The sequence below is a fragment of the Panthera uncia genome, chromosome F1, assembly GCF_023721935.1.
Source record: "Panthera uncia isolate 11264 chromosome F1, Puncia_PCG_1.0, whole genome shotgun sequence".
Lineage (NCBI taxonomy): Eukaryota > Metazoa > Chordata > Mammalia > Carnivora > Felidae > Panthera > Panthera uncia.
In genome coordinates this window covers 21,411,962-21,430,639 of record NC_064813.1, presented here as the reverse complement: position 1 = coordinate 21,430,639, position 18,678 = coordinate 21,411,962, and the positions used below count along the sequence as shown (strand labels likewise).

Genomic DNA, 18,678 nt, shown 5'->3' with positions numbered 1-18,678 from the left:
ATGAGGCATGTTACAGCATTTTAGACCTTTACATTTAAACTTCATTCTTTTGCTGAGACAAAAATGATCTCTTCTCCTGCCAAACATAATAGCGGAATGAGTGTTTACATGAGGGGAGTTTGTAATCCAGGATTTCTGCAGCAGCGGGTTTCAGATATTCTAGTCAAATCCTGCCTTTTGTCCGACTCTTTCTGATGAGTGTTACCATCAAAGCTGCATTCTGGCATCCATTAGTCACCAAGTGCTTATTTTGAGAATGGTTGCTATCATCACTTACTCCCTACAAAGGTGCCACCTAGTTACTTTTGTTTTGGCAATTATGGGTTAAATACATTCCTGGGTTCAGTCCTGCTTAAGCTTGCTAGTTCTCTATTTTAAATGCACAGTTGATACAAGAGTAAAGCTTTCATTGAAGGAAGCTTTCAAAGCACTCCTTTTTATTCTTCTTTTTAATAGATGAAACTTTTTTCACTGCTTAGCTATGCTTTTCTACCCCTGCCCTACAAAGCTGTATCACATTGTAGTTAAAGACTAGCGATTGAGAACTTACATTCTTAAAATATTGTTCTCTTTAAAAATATCCATTTGACTATCATTCCTTACTGCCTTGTCATCATCTTTTTAAGTATTTACTTCCAGCTCATGGAATTAATGTCAATCTAAAGAGACATTCCACTAAGGAGTTTTTTCATTATTAATATCTCATATGAAGATCCTGTTTGTTTGTTTGTTTCTATGGCTTTTTGAGTCCATTAATTCCCTAGCAGAGAACTCCATAAAGGATTAACAAATTTGTTAGCAATTGTTTGATAGGAGAAAACAGTTGGACTATTTTTTTTTTGTTTCTTATTTTATATGTAACTGCCCTGCATGTATCTCTCCTAGAACTTTTCCTCCTTGTGATATGTCTAGAATTCACCAACTTAGAAACAGGCCAGAGGATATTTAAAATGCCTTTCCCAATTTACAAAGAGGAATAGAAGATGGAATTTTAGGTTCATTAAAAGAAACTACCAATTGCAATGACTATATGTTAAGGACTTGTCAATGTATGCTGGCCATAGCTAGGAATTCTATATTACCCATATTTGTATCACCAATATCTACAACAATTACAGGTCTTCTTTTTCTTTCCCATTCTTTTTCTCCTTTATTCTCTTTCTCCAGTTGAGACACAGGGTTTCGTAGTCTAGGAGAGAGGTGAAAGTAGAAATGTGAATTTGAAAGTGATCTGAATGTAAGGTGATATTTAAGACTATGGACAGAAGGGGGCTACCTTGGATGAGTGTTTGGCAAAGAAGACTATTCATACTTAAATGAAATAGTCAGTAGGATAGAAAGCAAACAAACAGTGTATTTTGAAAGAAGCCGAAAGAAGTGACTCAAAAAGAGGGGAGGTGAGCAGCTCTGACATATGCTTATTAAGAGATAGAATAAAATAGGGAATAAGAATTGCCCACTAAATTTGACAATATGACTTCAACTGTAATTAGAGTGTTTGAGACAAAGGCTGGATGGGAGTGGGATGAAAAAAAAATGGAAATGAAGACAAAGATAGTGGCTGTAGATAGTTCTTTTGAGAGATATGACTGTATAGGAAAGCAGGGAACTGAGGAATAGCTGGAAATTTTAAATTATAGTTAGGTATATTTTACATAGTGGGCAATTTTAAAATTTATTTACAAGCCAATATGAATAGTATGACAAAGAGAAAGGGTGAAACATGATGAAATGAGAGGGAAAACACTTGCAGGAGAAAAATGGGTGAGAAGGTTGGCTCTACTGCTCAGTTTAGTCATGAGTCTCAGCTGCATGGACACTTGCGTTATAACGTCAGTGGAAACAGTGTTTACATGCAGGTGCACATTGTAGATTGGTGATGGAAAGGTGAAGTAGGGCTCGTCTGATAAATTCTATTTTCTCAGTGAAATATGAGGAAGGTGAAGTGCTTGAAGTAGGAAGAAAATCTATAAAAGGCTTAAGGAATGAGAATCTATAAAGTCTTCATTTAGGAAACTGGAGACTAGAACTTGTGACAAAGTCTGATTTGAACATTGGTCCACCAGGGGAAAATAGGCAAAACTGTTTTAAGCACACTTCCTACAGGGAGCCAATTTTTGATGATTTATCAAGCACTATGTCTTCATATATGGGCCTTAGTGCTTCAGCTCTCACTCACCATTATTTCCTACAGTGATTCAGATCCCTAGAAGTTTCTTTTATCTTCTTGCTCAGTTCATTCATGCATTTAAAAACATTTTTCAAATTATATTTTATTTTGCATTTCCATTTGTTTGTGTAGGAGGAGAGTTTTGCAAGTGTTTTCAAGAGAAATAGATCTCTGAACTTCAGTTTCATCATTTTTAAAGTCGAATAATACTATCTACTTGTGGAATTGTGGTTAAGAATTAGACATTATAGGGGCTCCTAGGTGGCTCAGTTGGATAAGCATCTGACTCTTGATTTCGATTCAGGTCATGATCTCCCGGTTTATGGGATCAAGCCCTGCATTGGGCTCCTCGCTGACAGCATGGAGACTGCTTGGGATTCTTTCTCTCTATCTTTCTCTCTCCTCCCCTCCCCTGCTCACGCACATGCACGTGTTCTCTCTCTCAAAATAAATGAACAAATAAACGTTTAAAAAAAGAATTAGGGGATGCCTAGGTGGCTCATTCGGTTAAACTCAGGTCATGATCTCACAGTTCGTGGGTTTGGGCCTCGCAACTGGCTCTGTGCTGACAGCTTAGAGCCTGGAGCCGGCTTGGGATTCTGTCCCTCTCTCTCTGCCCCTCCTCCACTCATGCTCTCTCTCTCTCTCTCTCAAAATTAAATAAACATTAAAAAATTTAAAAAGGATTAGATGTTATACGTATAAAATGCTGGCCTATAAAAATAAAAATTAAAAAATGATATCTGTATAGTTGTAATTATTATCACTACTAGATAATTTTTTGTCTGTAGAATAAAAAGACTTTGCTACTACTCTGCCTTTTTTCCTAAATAAGGTTAGCTTCTGCAATTGTATTTAAAAGAAATACTACTTTTTTTTGCAACTTTAATGTGACACAATGTTTCTAAGTTTATATGTGTGTGTGTGTGTGTGTGTGTGTGTGTGTATCTTAATGATTTTTTTTTTGTATTTTGGGTTATATAATGTTTTTAGGACCTTGATAATGTAATACTCAAGAAAGAAAAGGCTTCAAAAAGAAAACTTATTTCCTTGTGAGACTTTATTCTTATCACACTAGAAAAATTATAATTGATAGTGTAATTTGAAAACCCAAATAATAACACTGAGGAAAAAACAAGGAGTAAAAAAGCCAACACATAATTTGAAAGGGATTTTGAAAACTGTCACATTATTCATATTCTCTTTGTCTACAAGCATGTGGCTGAACACTACAATGTTTTATAGTAAAGACTTCTATGCATTTAAGTAACTAAGAAATGCTAAGTAAATACTTTTAGTGTACATGCTTTTTTTCCCACAAATTAAAATAGCCATGGCCATACTTGGTGTTCTCTAAAGGAATATGGATACTATGAACATCAATGCTCAACTTGTAAAGGAGAAATATGAGATGTTGACATAGTGACTCTTTATTCAATATCTTCCTCCATGTTGGTCTGATCTAGGGCATGTATCTCTCTTTCAGGTAGTAACCCATATTCATTTAGGAAAGACTCCACATCCCCAGCAAAAAATTCTTCTGCAAACTGTTCAGAAACACTAATAAAATTGCTTATGAGTTCCCCACCTTTGTAGACAAGCAGTGTGGGGAGTACATCTGAGGAAAAGCGGTCCCTAGCACCTGTATTAGAAGCTTTTATTTTACAAAACTTGACCATAGGGTATTCAACTGCAAGGCATGTAAAGCTACTGTTTAGAGCATCACAGCCCTTAATGCCATCTTCATAAATGTGAACAACAATTGTGGTGATTTTCTGCTCCTTTTCAATAGTTTCCAGGAATTGCTCCCCAGTTTCCAGCTCATACACAAACCCATATCTAGGCCCAAAACTCAGCTTCTGGTGCATATCCTGCATACACTGTCTCCGGTATTTACGAAGGCAATTTTCATCTTCTTTGTCCCGGTGGATTAGTTCATATTCTTGAATGCTCATCTAGGAATAAACACAAGAAATGACAGAGATCATTCAGTCAGAATTTATATGCTTTAGACACAAAAGCATATAGACTCAAAGTTTGCATGTGCTATTTTCTCCCCCTCATCCTACCTCACTCGTGGTGTGAAGGCCTTCTCCTTGCCCACTTTTAGTCTTTGTTCAAATGTCACCTTCTTTGACTACACCACCTAACAGAATGCCCACCCTATGCTCTCTATTTATTATATTGGTTTATTTTTCTTCATAGCAATAAACACTACCTGAGATTGTGTTGTTTATTTATTTATTTAATAATAGTTTTTATAACTGATAGGTCCCATGGGGCAGGAATTTTGTCTCATTCATCACTCTTCACTATCTGCTGTAGTATCTGGCATATAATAGGAGCTCATAACTATTTCATGATTAGAGCATGCCTAAATATTGCTGTGGAGACACGAGATGATCACCAGTAAGAAATGTGCCGCTGAACTACCCATCACTTTGGGTAAAAAAATCCCAGCAAGTTCTACCCTGGAGTGGCTTTCATAAAAAATAAAAAGGTATAGACACACAATCTAAATGTGTCACTCAAAAATGCCTTTATGTTTCTGATGCAGTCTGTTGAGAATTAATATATAATGAATGGTATACACTGGTTTAGAGATAATAATCCATAAGGTGATTTATTCCACAATGGAAATCACTTTATGGGTTTTTAATTAATATGATTATTATTGTTATTGTTATATAGATAATGCATGCTAATTATAAGGATTCAAAAATGGCCTAAAAGCTAAAGGAAGGAAGGAAGAAATAGTGAAATTTCCTCACTCTAATATTCTGAGTTTATCTCCATTAACATTTTAGAGATCATCTTTTAACATATCACATGGAAATACACATTATATGACAAGTAAATTACTGTGATTTTTTGTTAATGCTGCTTTAAAAAAATCATGATACCTTAAAAAAAAAGTGGTTTATTCTGCTTATCTTCTTTCTCCTACTTGGAAAAAGGAAGTTGAGATCTCTCAACCAATCCCATCCTTCCAACTAACCAATATCGTCAAGTTGGTGAGTGTCTTTCCCTACTTTTTTACACACATGTTCATATAATCATATAAGCATAAAAATATATGCAGTTATGTGGTTTTTTTCCCCATTGCTCTAGAGAATGGGATTGTATAATTTACCATACTCTGTATCTTGCTTTCTCATATTATAGAACTGCCTGTAAGTCAGCTCATGTATTTATAACTAATTCTTTTAATAGCTGCTATACATTTTTAAATATGGAATATCTTCACAGGCATTCACTTCATTTCCTGTTTTTTTGCCAATATAAATACTATAATATATATTTTTGAAATATATCTATTTTATAATATCTCTAAAGTGATTCTTTCAAGTAATTTTGACTAAAAACATTGTAAGTTATTTATTATTGATTTCTCCTTACCTTTCTGCTGAATCTTTCTTTTGAGTCTTTGTTATCTCTACTCTGAGGAGAAGACATTTGTCTGAGAATCTCCTTCTTGCTTGGTGGAACTGAATCACTGTCTTCACTCTCTAATTTAAACTTTCTCCAATCATTTATTACTCCTTTGGGTCCTGAAATAAAATAAAAAACAAATTGTTTTCCTTTTTATTTTCAAAACGACTATTTATACAACTTAAATTTGTATTAAATATTGCCATGGGAATAGACTTGTCATCTTCTGCATCGGAAACAAACATCTTGTTTTGGCTAGAAATTTTTGACTGCCCCGCTCATAAAAATGTTTTCCCAAATTAATCTTGTTAAATGGGTTATGGCTAAGAATTTTTCTGAAACATCTACATCAATGAAAATACAAATTATACACTTTGAACTATTGGCAAATTTGAGGGTAAATTTGTTAGAAATTAGAATGTAGAGAGAAACTAGAAAAATGGCACTTTTATTAATAAGGAAGCTTCAGCAATAAACTAAAATTGGCACCCACTATTAACAAAGGATACTTGGATTATTAGGGAAATAAATTGAAATGATATAAAGATCCAGAAAACAACAATAATAATAGCACATACAAGACAACCAGTGAGAGTAGCCTGATCTCAATTAACATAACCAAAATGGCTTTAAGAAAATTATTACATAATCATCCAGTTCCTTTTAAGATTTTAAGAACCTTTTACAAATGTAGAAAATCTGGGATTTGAAGATTTAGGAAAAATTAATAAAATCAAGGATGATCCAACTGGAATTCAGATGTTTAGTAGCCGTGATAAATAATAACAGTGTTTGGAAGGTCTAAATTCTTGAAAATATGGAGTTTTAAATATCCTTCACTAAAGATTAGCCCTATCTATACTTTTAATATTGTATTATATATGTGGATATACTCGCTTTCTCCCCCACATTTCTAATAATTTTTAAATTTATATAATATATTGGGATGTCTGGGTGGCTCAGTCAGTTGAGTGTCTGTCTCTTGATTTCAGTTCAGGTCTCTCTCTACCTCCCCCTCTGCCCCTCCCCTGCTTTCTCTCTCTCTCTCTCTCTCCCTTTCTCTCTCTCAAAAAATAATAAAATAAATATACATATACATAATATACAATATGTACTTTTAATATAAAGTTACTTCTATTAAAAATTATATTCAGTCAATCACTGTGTTCTGTTTACTTGTATAGTCTTCATCTTCTAGATATGTTTTCTGTCTATGCAAAATATGCATGTGTATAGCATGTGTTTATATGTGCAGAAAAGGGCATCTTTTTCTCTCGTTATTTTTACAGGTGGTAGTATATTATACATACTTTTTCTCACCTTGCTTTTTTAAATTCATAATATATCTCAGAAATTTTTTCATATACATACATAAAGAGGATCTTCTCTTTTTTAAAAAAATGGGGGCATGGCATTCCATTGTGTAGATGTTAAATTGCTTAAGTAGTTTCTTATTGATGTATATTGTTGCTTCCACATTTTTTCTATGATATATGATTCTGAATGAAGAACCTTGCACATACATTTTTTTTTTCTATCCATGCAATTCTGTCTATAGGTTATTGTAGTAAAATTGCTTGGTCAAAAGGCATATACATTTCTTTTTTTTTTAATGTTTTTAAATGTTTTTATTTATTTTTGAAGGAGACAGAGAGACAGCATGAGCGGGGGAGGGGCAGAGAGAGAGGGAGACACAGAATTGGAAGCAGGCTCCAGGCTCTAAGCTGTCAGCACAGAGCCTGATGTGGGGCTCGAACTCACAAACTGTGAGATCATAACCTGAGCTGAAGCCAGATGCTCAACCAACTGAGCCACCCAGGCGCCCCTAAAAGCATATACATTTCTAATTTTGATACTGCTATACTACTTTTAAGGAAGTTGTGCCAATTTACACTCCTACCAGTAATATTGAGTATGCCTCTTTCCAAAGTGTGTTATTAAACTTTTTACTTTTACAAACTGTATGAAAAAAATGTATCTCACAATAGTACTAATTTCATAAGTGCTATTTAAATTTTTTTTAAACATTTATTTATTTTTGACAGACAGAGAGAGACAGAGTCCGAGCAGGGAAGGGACAGAGAGAAAAGGAGACACAGAATCTGAAGCAGATTCTGACGAGCCTGATGCAGGCTCGAACCCACGAACCGTGAGATCATGACCTGAGCGGAAACCAAGAGCTTAATGAACTGCACCACCCAGGTGCCCCATAAGTGCTATTTTTAAAATGTTTACTTTTTAAGTTTTGAGACACAGAGGTAGAGAGCAAGCAGGGGAGGGGCAAGGGACAAGGACATAGAATCCCAAGCAGGCTCTATGCTGTTAGCACAAAGCCCATGTGGGGCTTGAACTCACAAACTGTGAGATCATGACCTGAGCGGAAACCAAGAGACAGGTGTTTAACCAACTGAGTCACCCAGCTGCCCCAGTGCTGTTGTCGTTGTTGTTGTTGTTGTTTTAATTGACCTATCTTTTGCTCATTTCTCCATTTGATTGTTGCTTTTTTTTCTTACTGATTTGTAAGAGCTCTCAGTATATATTAGGAAATTAACTCTTTGTCAGTTGAATTACAGCTGGTTTCCCCCAATTTGTTAAATGCTTTTTGGAATTTGCTACTAATGACTTATCAGACAGCAGACATTCTTTCTTCCCTTTCTCCCTTCCTCTCCTCCCTCCCTCTGTTTGTTCATTGGTGCCTTCTTTCCTTCCTCCCTCCCTCCCTTCTTTCCTTCCTTCCTTCCTTCCTTCCTTCCATCTTTCCTCTCTCCCTCTCTCCCTTCTCATTTTTATAGCTGAATTTATCAATCTTCTTTTATGGTTTCTTGGTTCTGTGCCATAATTAGAAAGGTATTCTTCACAGTGTCATTATAAAATGAATTCCCATGCATTTTGTTAAGTACTCATGTGAATTTGGGGCTCCTGGGTGGCTAAGTTGGTTAAACATCCGACTCTTGATTTCGGCTCAGATCATGATCTCACTGTTAGTAAGTTGGAGCGCTGCATCAGGCGCTGATGGTGTGGAGCCCGCTTGGGATTCTGCCTCTCCTTTTCTCTGCCCCTCCCCACTTGTGCTCTCTCTCTCTCTCTCTCTCTCTCTCAAAATAAATAAATTTTTTTTTAAAGTACTCATGTGAATTCATTCAACCTTCTTTCTAAATTTAAAGGCTCCATTTCATATTATTAAAAGAGGAAAGTATTAATTTAATAAGAGTCAAAAGAGTTTTTAAAAAACCCTAAACTGTTATTTTTACTTATTTTTAAGATGTTATTTATTTTTTTAATTGACAGTATATTTATATTATATTTAATATAATTTATAATTTGTTATATATATTTATATTTATATATGTACATATATTAATATAATTTATAATATAATTTAATATTATATTTAACTGAAGTATAGTTGACAATAATATTATATTACTTTAGGGTCTACAAAATAAGTGAAGAGGCTTAAGAGGTACAAACATCTTTTTTTTTCTGAGAGGGAGAGAGAAAATCCTAAACAGGCCACACACTCAACGCAGAGCCCGACACAGGGCATGGCCATGAGATCATGACCTGACCAGAAATCAAGAGTTGGATACTTAACTGACTGAACCACCCAGATGCCCCTACAAACTGAACTTTTAAACTTGAACCATGCTATTTGACTTTTAAACTCTTAGTAGAGGCATATACACAGTCGTGTACAATTTAACAGATTAGGAAAACAGGCTCTGGGTGAAATGAATTGAAGTCAATGTTTTCTGGAGGAATACTGAAATGCATTTAATTTAAGAATGTTTTATCATTTCTTTATATTTTCAGATTCAAAAAATTAAAATTAAAAACTCTACCTTTTGATCTACTATTGTTTGCAATTGCAAAGAAAGTTCATAGTGAGAGAAATTAGAGAGGAAGGAGCTTAATTATACTGTACATAGAAAGGTCTTATAATAGTTGGGCAGTAAGAAATTCTCAATAATAAATGTTTTTCTCATTCTTTGACATCTAAATAAAACTGCTTAAGAGTATTTGACTTCACATTCATTTTTCCACTCAAATATTTTTAGATGATTCCATGAAACCATTCAAATATATTACTTAAATTTCATACTGAATAGTGGCAATAAGAACATTAGAGATCTCCAGATTTAACTTTAATTTAATAATTATTATTTTCTTCTAGATTTGCTTACCTGTATGGGTAGCCTGTCCTTCAAAGTCTTCCTCCAAACTTTGGCTTTTGGCTTCTTCCATTTTAGGGATTAGATTTGATATAATCTATAGTATGAACAAAGAAGTAATGATTATATATGTATACATATACCTTTCTACGTACAGTATAATTAAGCTCCTTCCTAACTTCTCCCACTATGAACTTTCTTTGCGGTTGTAAACAATAGTAGACCAAAGGTAGAGTTTTTAATTTTAATTTTTTGAATCTGAAAAAAAATATATATATATATATATGAGATTCTATTATTCTCCTGCTGCCAAGTTCCACAGTAGGCTAAATGTTATCACTAAGTGATAAAGTGTTCAGTATGTTTCTGTCTGCCTTGTAAAAGGACATCAATGTGATGTTTATGTTATTAAAGATATTTTGACCTAAATATTTTACATAATTCATAGTTTGTTTTTACTTAAAGAGCCTTCAGTACATAAATCTATGTACTTAGTGAACATTATTTATTACATAGTTTTTTATTTTGTTACCAAATATCATACAATTATATCCCAACATTTTATATAACAACACTTTTAAAATTAATAATAATTATAAACTTACTATGAATACTATGTGCAGACATTGTTCCAATTACTTTATGTGTCAAAAATCATTTAATTCTCACATAGCCATATGTGGTGGAGATAATTGTTAATGTCATTTTACAACTGAGGAAGCTGAAGGACAGGGAGTTTAAGTTACTTGTCCATGATTGCATAGTAAGTGGTAGAGCAAAAATTTGAACCTAGATTCAATTGTAGAGCTAAATTTTACGTCATTACACTCTTATGGAAGTTAACATACGGAAGTAGAGTCATTTTGTCAATATGGTTTGACAAATTCAACTTCTGAACTGGCACTAACGAATAATGATCTAAGAAACAGTGCTGTTCAAAAACTAATTCCATAACATCTCTCCAGACCATCAAGCAAGTTTTGGTGAAATCACCCAACAAGCAGATAACAATTAGTCACTATGCCTATAGAATTTTGACTAAATAAAATATGTCACAATATCTACCAAAAGTACATGAAGTTTTATTCATGGGAAACTCTTTGATGTCATTATATAGAACATATTTATTCTTTGTTCACATCAAATCCAACTTATGTACTTAGTTATCTTTCCAACATCTGGAAAACTCTATTATACATACTAACACATTCCCTGCGGGTCCGTATAGATGTGACTTTTTTGAAATTTCTAAGTGAGGGAGGATTTACTAACAGTGGGTATACCATCTTTTGTACTTTTTCTTCCTCTACCTTCTCCTGTTTGCCTCTTTCTTTCAAAGCCATTTTTAAGCAATGATATCATCCAACTTATGCTTTTATTCCCATCTTACTTTTTAATTGATTTTATTGATTATGCTTGGATTTGATTTGTTTGGTGCTTTCCTAAGTCATGGAATGGTAAACCAGAACTCTTTGTCTGGATTCCTTATTTGGTTTGACTTCTGCTCCTAACATAATTTTGTGGTCTCATAATTTTATTGTTTCTTTTTTTTTTTAATTTTTTTTAACGTTTATTTATTTTTGAGAAGAGAGAGACAGAGCATGAGCTGGGGAGGAGAGAGAAAGAGGGAGACACAGAATCCGAAACAGGCTCCAGGCTCCAAGCTGTCAGCACAGAGCCAGATGTGGGGCTTGAACTCAGGACCCTGAGACCATGACCCGAGCGGAAGTCAGACGCTTAACTGACTGAGCCATCCAGGCGCCCCATAATTTTATTGTTTCTATCATTGTAGTCCTTACTGAGAATCACTGGATGTCAAAGGTCTTTGCCAATTTGATTTTATCCATTTGAACAAGAAAAGCCTTTTAAGCAAAGGCTGTCGAGAGCTCTTGGAGACTGTAGATATGGATTTTAAATCATGTGTCTTTCTCATGTTCATGTAAAAGGGGGAATATAAGCAAAATAAATGGTTTGAGTCACTTAAAAAAAAGCTATCAAGGGAACACCAATTTATTACACAATATTTATGTAACTATAGATGTAATCAAAATATTAAAATTCGATGGATTTAGTAATTAAAAAGAATAAAGGAAAATGGAAATAAATAAATGTTGGTTAAAACAAGCTACTTAAGGGACACCTGGCTGGCTCAGTCAGTAGAGCATACAACTCTTGATCTCAGGGTGGTGAATTCGAGCCCCACATTGGGTGTACAGCTTAATTTAAAGTAAACAAACAAACAAATAAGCATTATATTTAAAAAGCTACTTAAGGGTGTCTGGTTGGCTCAATTGGTTAAGCGTCTGACTTCTACTCAGATCATGATCTCACAGTTTGTGAGTTTAAGCCCTGTGTTGGGCTCTGTACTGACAGCTCAGAGCCTGGAGCCTGCTTCAGATTCTGTCTCTGTCTCTCTGCCCCTTCCCTGCTTGCTCACTCTCTCTCTCTCTCTCTCTCTCTCAAATATAAATAAACATTAAAGCTACATAAACACTAAGCTACTTAATTACTTATTGCAATTACTTAAAAATAATTTTTGTATTTAAAAAATGAATATTTATTAGTTTGCTTCAAAAGAACACTTCACAACAAAGTAATAGAAACTTTTTGATAACTTCAATAGTTCTTTAGTCCCTAGAGAAGAAGACACTCAACCAGACTTCCCCCCACCGCCCGCAGAAGTATAGAGCTAATTTGGGGTAACTACAATTCACGGTAAATACAATAAATACACAATAAGTACATTAAGACTATCTAAAGATAATTTTTATTTCAAATGTTGAAGAAAAAGAAGCATAACTTGCTTCTTGGCTTGCCTCTTGCCAACCTAGTTAGAAATCCAGTAAAAAAAAAAAAATTCATTTTCCAAAAAGACTTTTGCCAATTTGTTTACTGAAAAGATAATCCCATTACTTGGGGAAAACTTGATTCATTGATTCAATTAGTATATTTTAAGAATAGACTATGTGGCCGGCATTTCCATAGGCTCTGAATTACATGAAGAACAAAACTCTTCCAATATGACACTTACAAACACTAAGACCTAAGTCAGCTAGGTTGTCTATTTAGTAAAAATCAGAGCCCATCTTTACCTAATGCCTTCACTTGAGTTAGAGTACAAAGATTGATAAAATTTACTACTATTTTCTACTAGGGAAACCAGTCAACAGATACAAATTGAAAGAAACATATTGAAACATATTTGCTGACACTGCTTGAAGATTCTGTAGAGGAGACACAAGTCCAGTATAATTAACTTATTGATGTTTTTGATCTATACTCCTATTAATAATATTCCCTGTCATCACCTCACTCTGGTGTTTTCTGATTTTCTCAAATAACTTATCTTTTTCAAAATTTTATCCTAAAATTAATTGAATTAGTATTCGGAAGGTGCTTAGATCCAGACACATAGTGAGTGTTATGTGAGTCTGTAAAATAAAATAAAAATATGTATTTTATGTTTGTAATACAGTACAACAATCATTTAAAACATATGATCAGCATTTGGTTTGCAGTGGTATTCTTAGTGGTTAAAAAATTCCATGTCTGCTCTGGGTTAAAGGTTTTAAAATAACAATAGGATGTTTACAAGACTTTGGGTATTAACCAGCTCATCTGTGTGTGATTGCAAATTGGTGATAAAATAGGGCGAGAAGACAGAAAAGTGCTTCCATCCCAAAATTTGCTGTGGTTCAGCAGTTACTGTATTTTCCATCTTATGTATTATAAAAATCTGTAATGTTGTTCCCTTTTGATTTTAGACATATATACATGTTAATGAGACCTATAGTTTAAAATATAATTTTACCAGGTTTGGGTTTTATTTTCCTCTTAGTGTAGGATTTTAACAGTAATTTAAAATAATGGCTGATAGGGAATAACATTTCTCACACTTTGCTCTTAAAACTCTAACACCTCCCATAGTGATGATCTAGAATAGAAAGGAAGTGAGTAAAATTCTTAGACATTAGTTTAAAAAACTCTTTAAAAACCCCAAATCTACCCCTAAACTATTTCATTATTATCATTATCCTTGTTCACATGATACTGTGATGATGACATCTGTTAATCATTTTAAATATATTGACCTGATCTAATCAGACTATCTAGTTTACAATTGACTTGTACATTCTCAGTGTTCTGAAGAAGAGCTTTGCCTTCAATACTAACTATTGTAGTTTGCTGGTAGATTTGCAAAAACTAGAGTCATCTCCCCACTATGCTCTAGATTGACTTCTCTCCTAGCATCCACAACAATTTTTTTAGGACTTATTTTTACATTCCTTTTCCTCCACTACTGTAAGCTTTTTTGAGGACAGGAACAAGTTTTTTACTTGTTTTTGTCTTATAATTGTTTCACATGTTATAAATACTCCATAAGTTACAGCAGCCATTTAAAAAAATTTTTTTAATGTTGTTTATTTTTGAGAGAGACAGAGGCAGAGGCAGAGAGTGGAGGGGGGTGAGGGCAGAGAGAGAAGGAGACACGGAATCTGAAGGAGGCTCCAGGCTCTGAGCTGTCAGCACAGAGCCCAATGCAGGGCTTGAACTCACAGACTGAAAGATCATGACCTGAGCCGAAGTCAGACACTCAACCCACTGAGCCACCCAGGTGCCCCTACAGCAGTCATTTTTAAAAGAAACCACTATGTGCTAGATACTTTATAGATACTATTTTTAATTCTCAAAAAAATTATTATCTTCATTTTTCAGACATGGATTCTCAGGTTTCAGGAGATTCCGTGACTTGCCAAAGCTCACAGAGCTCGTAGCAGTAGATAGAGCCAGGGTTCAATCCGAATTTGTCTGACTCTCAAACCTCAAAAATCCTCATTTTTTTCTGTTCTTTCATTACCTCAATAAAATGCTAAAAGGAATGAATGAATTAACCAAATAAATCAGCCTAATTTTTTATAGAAGCATTAAAACCAAGATGAGAATATGAAAAATAATCGATCAATAAGCTACCATGTCCCTAAATTCCTTGAGATAGTAGTTACTTGAATGATAAATGTCTCTGTTTTGCATTAAACCTCACTGATTTATGCTGAGTGTAACAGCATAAATAAATAAATAGTATAAGTAAATAAAAGCAAGTGTAATATGCAATAATATGTCAGTTCTGTATCAAACTGAAACTAGAAAATGCAAAGTTATGGAAACATTATACTTAGCTTTGTATGGAGATTTGGGCAGCCAAGTGATATTTCACTCATGGGATTCGTATCAACCGCTTAAGAATTAACTGTATACTCCAAAGAATGGTATTTGAATTTTTAAATGTAATTGAAACAACAGTCTTTAAGATCAATTTCTAAAATTAAGTCTGTTTGCTTCTTAGTGCTATTATTATGTAGCTCCCCAAATCTTCTCAATGTGTGGCATATATTTGAAAACTAACACTTCAGTCTTTCAAACTGTCTGCCTCTTTTCAATTTGTCAGAAATCACATAAACATAACTTCCTGGTATCTTAGTCTGCTCAGGCTATTTTAACAAAATACTATAGTCTTCTGGGGCAGAAATTTATTTTCTCACAGTTTTGTAGGCCAGGAGTCCCAGATCAAGGTTTGGCAGGGCTTTCTGGTGAAGCTTCTCTTCCTGGCTTGCAAACAGCCACTACTCTGTGTTCTTGCATGGTGTAGAGATTGAGTTCTCTGGTGTCCCCTCTTGTAAAGACACTAAATCTATGGATCAAGGCCCTACCCTTGTGCCCTCATTTAACCATTCCTTCCTTCCTTACTAATTAGTATCTCAAAATACCATCACAGTTAGAGTTAGGTCATCAACATGAATTGTGGGGGGCACAATTCAGTCCATAGCCCCTGGTTCTGTTTTGTGACAAATTATCTAAATTATGAAGATGCTGGCTGTTATTTCTGAGTCTGCCTAGCCTGCCTTTTCCTTAATTTCTGAAGCCTTGCAGCCTCTTGATTTCTCAGGATTCACCATCTATCGTCTAAGAATTACAATTAGTGCAATGAGGCATACCTAGGATTAACTTGTCCATTTTTTTGGATTCTTCACTAGTTCTTTCCCTGCTTCTAGACCCATATTCCTGAGATAACATAGAAGGCTCTATAAAAATATAGGGCAGGAAGCCCCTGCATGCCAAATAATATAAATGCCAGTTATTTCCTTGGCCAGTTTCTGGGGTGCACTGATGCCCTAAGGAAAGTATTGGTGTCTGTACTAACTACAATAGAATGTAGAATATTCAGGCATAACAAAGAATGAAATCTTGCCATTTGTAACAACATAGATGGAACTAGAGAGTATCATGCTATGTGAAAGAAGTCAGTCAGAGAAAGACAAATACAAAATGATTTCACTCACATGTAGAATTTAAGAAATAAAACAGAGGCACCTGGGTGGCTCAGTTGGTTAAGCTTCCGACTTCGGCTCAGGTCATGATCTCCCAGTTCGTGAGCTTGAGCCCCGCACTGAGATCTGCCCTGACAGCTCAGAGCCTGGAGCCTGCTTCAGATTCTGTGTCTCCCTCTCTCTCTCTGTCCCTCTCCCACTCGTGCTCTCTCTCCCTCTCTCAAAAATAAATAAATGCGAAAAAAAATTTTTTTAATTGCTAGGTGGAGAAAAATCTATAGAAATTCTGCTTCACCTTCACTTCTTTTTTGTTTAGTTTTTATTTAAATTCCAGTTAGTTAACATACAGTGTAATATCAGCTTCAGGTGTTCAATTTAGTGATTCAACACTTGCATACAACCCCAGTGCTCATCACAACTGCCCTCCTTAATCCTCATCACCTATTTAACCCCTTTCCCCCTCCTCTCCTCTGGTAACCATCAGTTTGTTCTCTATAGTTAAGAGTCTGTTTCTTGGTTTGCCTCTCTTCTCCCCCACCCCCGATCCATGATAGTTTGTTTTGTTTCTTAAATTCCACGTGAATGGAATCATGAAGTATTTGTATTTCTCTGACTGACTTATTTTTGATAGAAACCCTGATTTTGTGCCTTGATCTGTGCTTTATTAAGGGTGTCACTCTTACAGGGCTTCACATCCTACCCTTTTCTACCCCTAACCATACATCTCCTTAGGTCTGTGCTCTCCTGTTTTCCAAGGTGACTGTGAACTAATCTGATCAACTAAGCCAGGCTAATGTTCTCACCAATGCTAATATATTAATGTCAGATGTTTTAACCCTTGCCATGACTATCTTTCCCAATGTCATATTGGACTCCTATAGCAAACAGTTCTGCTTTTCCTTTATTAGTAAAAAAGTGCTGGGAATTTCACATCAGATAGGTCTAATAGCACCATGTCATATCATAGGAGTTATTACTGGGTTTGTGGAGACCTCCATTACCTCTCAAATCATAAAGATAGCTATAATGATTTCACATAAGACATAATTTCTTCTTTCTCTATCCCACCTCTCTATTTTATTTACTGACATTGAGAACTGGAGGTTTCTAGTAAGAGTAATGTTATGTTAGGTCCAGTATCAGTGTAGAGGGAATTTTATGCTTCATAATATGTCAGTTAATTTCTTGAATAATTCTCCAATTGATTAATTATATATGTCTTCTCTGAGGAGTAGCTAAGCTTCTTGTGGGTAAGAACCATGCATTACAATACTTCGAGTGACAGTATAACATAGTAATACATAAACACTTGGGTTCAAATATATAACCCTGCCAATTATTGACTGGGTGACCTTGAACAAATCACAAAATCTCTCTGTGTTTTAGTTTTCTTATTTGTAAAATTGGAGTAATAATAGTGGCCACTTCAAAAGGCTGTGTGAGTATTAAATGATATGCAATGTATCGTGTAAAATGTGTAATATTTAGTTGTAGGAACTTAATAGATGTTGAGCAAAAGTGATAATTAGTAAATAATTACTAATTTTAAATACTAAAATAAAATATTTAAAATTAATAATAGATGTTGTCAAATCAATATAAATTTTGTTTTGGAATCAATGCATTTATGCACTGCTTATGTCTAATTATCTCTCCCACCCAAGAATATCTGTGTGTATGTGTGTGTGTGTGTGTGTGTGTACATGTGTGTGTACACAGTCACACATATATTATACATTTATCTCAGAATTGTTTTCTATTCTATTTTATTAACTAAAGTTTATCCTAATACTTTGATTTATGCTAATACTTTGGTTATCTTTATCCTAATACTTTGATATACTTCTAGTAAGGTCTGTTTGCCATAAAACATTTAAGACATTTAAGAATGTGAAACCTGAGGGGAAATTCATTTGGTGAATTACAGGCTAATTCAGGTTGATTAATACAGGTAATACAGGCTAATTAGCCTGAAATACAGACTAATAAAATGTACATGAAAATGCCTGGAAAACAATAGTAAGATTTTCTGAAAAGTACATAAGTGGAAAATGAGGGGTGGTGATTTAAATTTGATTTTCCATTTTTGTCATAGTGGTTTATATATTTTTTCTGAATTTCGGTTATTTAATGGAGGAGGACTTTGCAGAGATAGTTACAATACTCAGGATTTATGTTGCTGCCTTTAGTCATTCTAGTTGTTAATTTTGGAGTAGGTCAACTATCACATTGTTTTTTATCGTAATGAAAGTTTTTTTTTTAATAAATCCGCAGAATCATGAATGGATTATAGCACACACTATCCTCAAAATGGCTGTCACAAATAGATGCTGAGCAAATGGTTGACACCAAGCAAACGTTACTTTTCTTTCTCTTACATATAAAACACACACCTTGATGCCATCGAAAACATCCCTTTATCACTTTCACTCTCCCTGGTATCTAAAGTTCATAACAACTTAGATAGAAGAATTGTGATAGAAACTTTAATAAGAGACACTGCAGAGTATATATAATGGTTAGTGGTTCCTATTCTTCTCAAATTGTTTTGAGTCTCATTTTGTTATAAGTGAGACTG

The 18,678-nt window shown here is 34.4% G+C and overlaps 1 protein-coding gene across 1 annotated transcript; it reads right to left on the bottom strand.

Annotated features, from left to right (window-relative positions):
* Positions 1-3,025: 3,025 nt before the first annotated feature.
* PDC (phosducin) lies at positions 3,026-9,905 on the bottom strand. Its single transcript, XM_049634068.1, has 3 exons — positions 9,787-9,905; positions 5,570-5,721; positions 3,026-4,125 (listed from the first exon to the last, which is right to left on the bottom strand). Exons 1-3 carry the CDS (start codon positions 9,845-9,847, stop codon positions 3,601-3,603), a joined length of 738 nt encoding a protein of 245 aa, XP_049490025.1. The 5' UTR covers positions 9,848-9,905; the 3' UTR covers positions 3,026-3,600.
* Positions 9,906-18,678: the final 8,773 nt, after the last annotated feature.

Coding starts and splice junctions, on each gene's coding strand:
- PDC (XM_049634068.1), bottom strand. CDS start 9,847: ATGGAAGAAGCCAAAAGCCAAAGTTTGGAGGAAGACTTTGAAGGACAG. Junction 5,722..9,786: donor AGGACAGGCTACCCATACAG/GTAAGCAAATCT, acceptor ATTTTATTTCAG/GACCCAAAGGAGTAATAAAT. Junction 4,126..5,569: donor AAGAAAGATTCAGCAGAAAG/GTAAGGAGAAAT, acceptor GTTTATTCCTAG/ATGAGCATTCAAGAATATGA.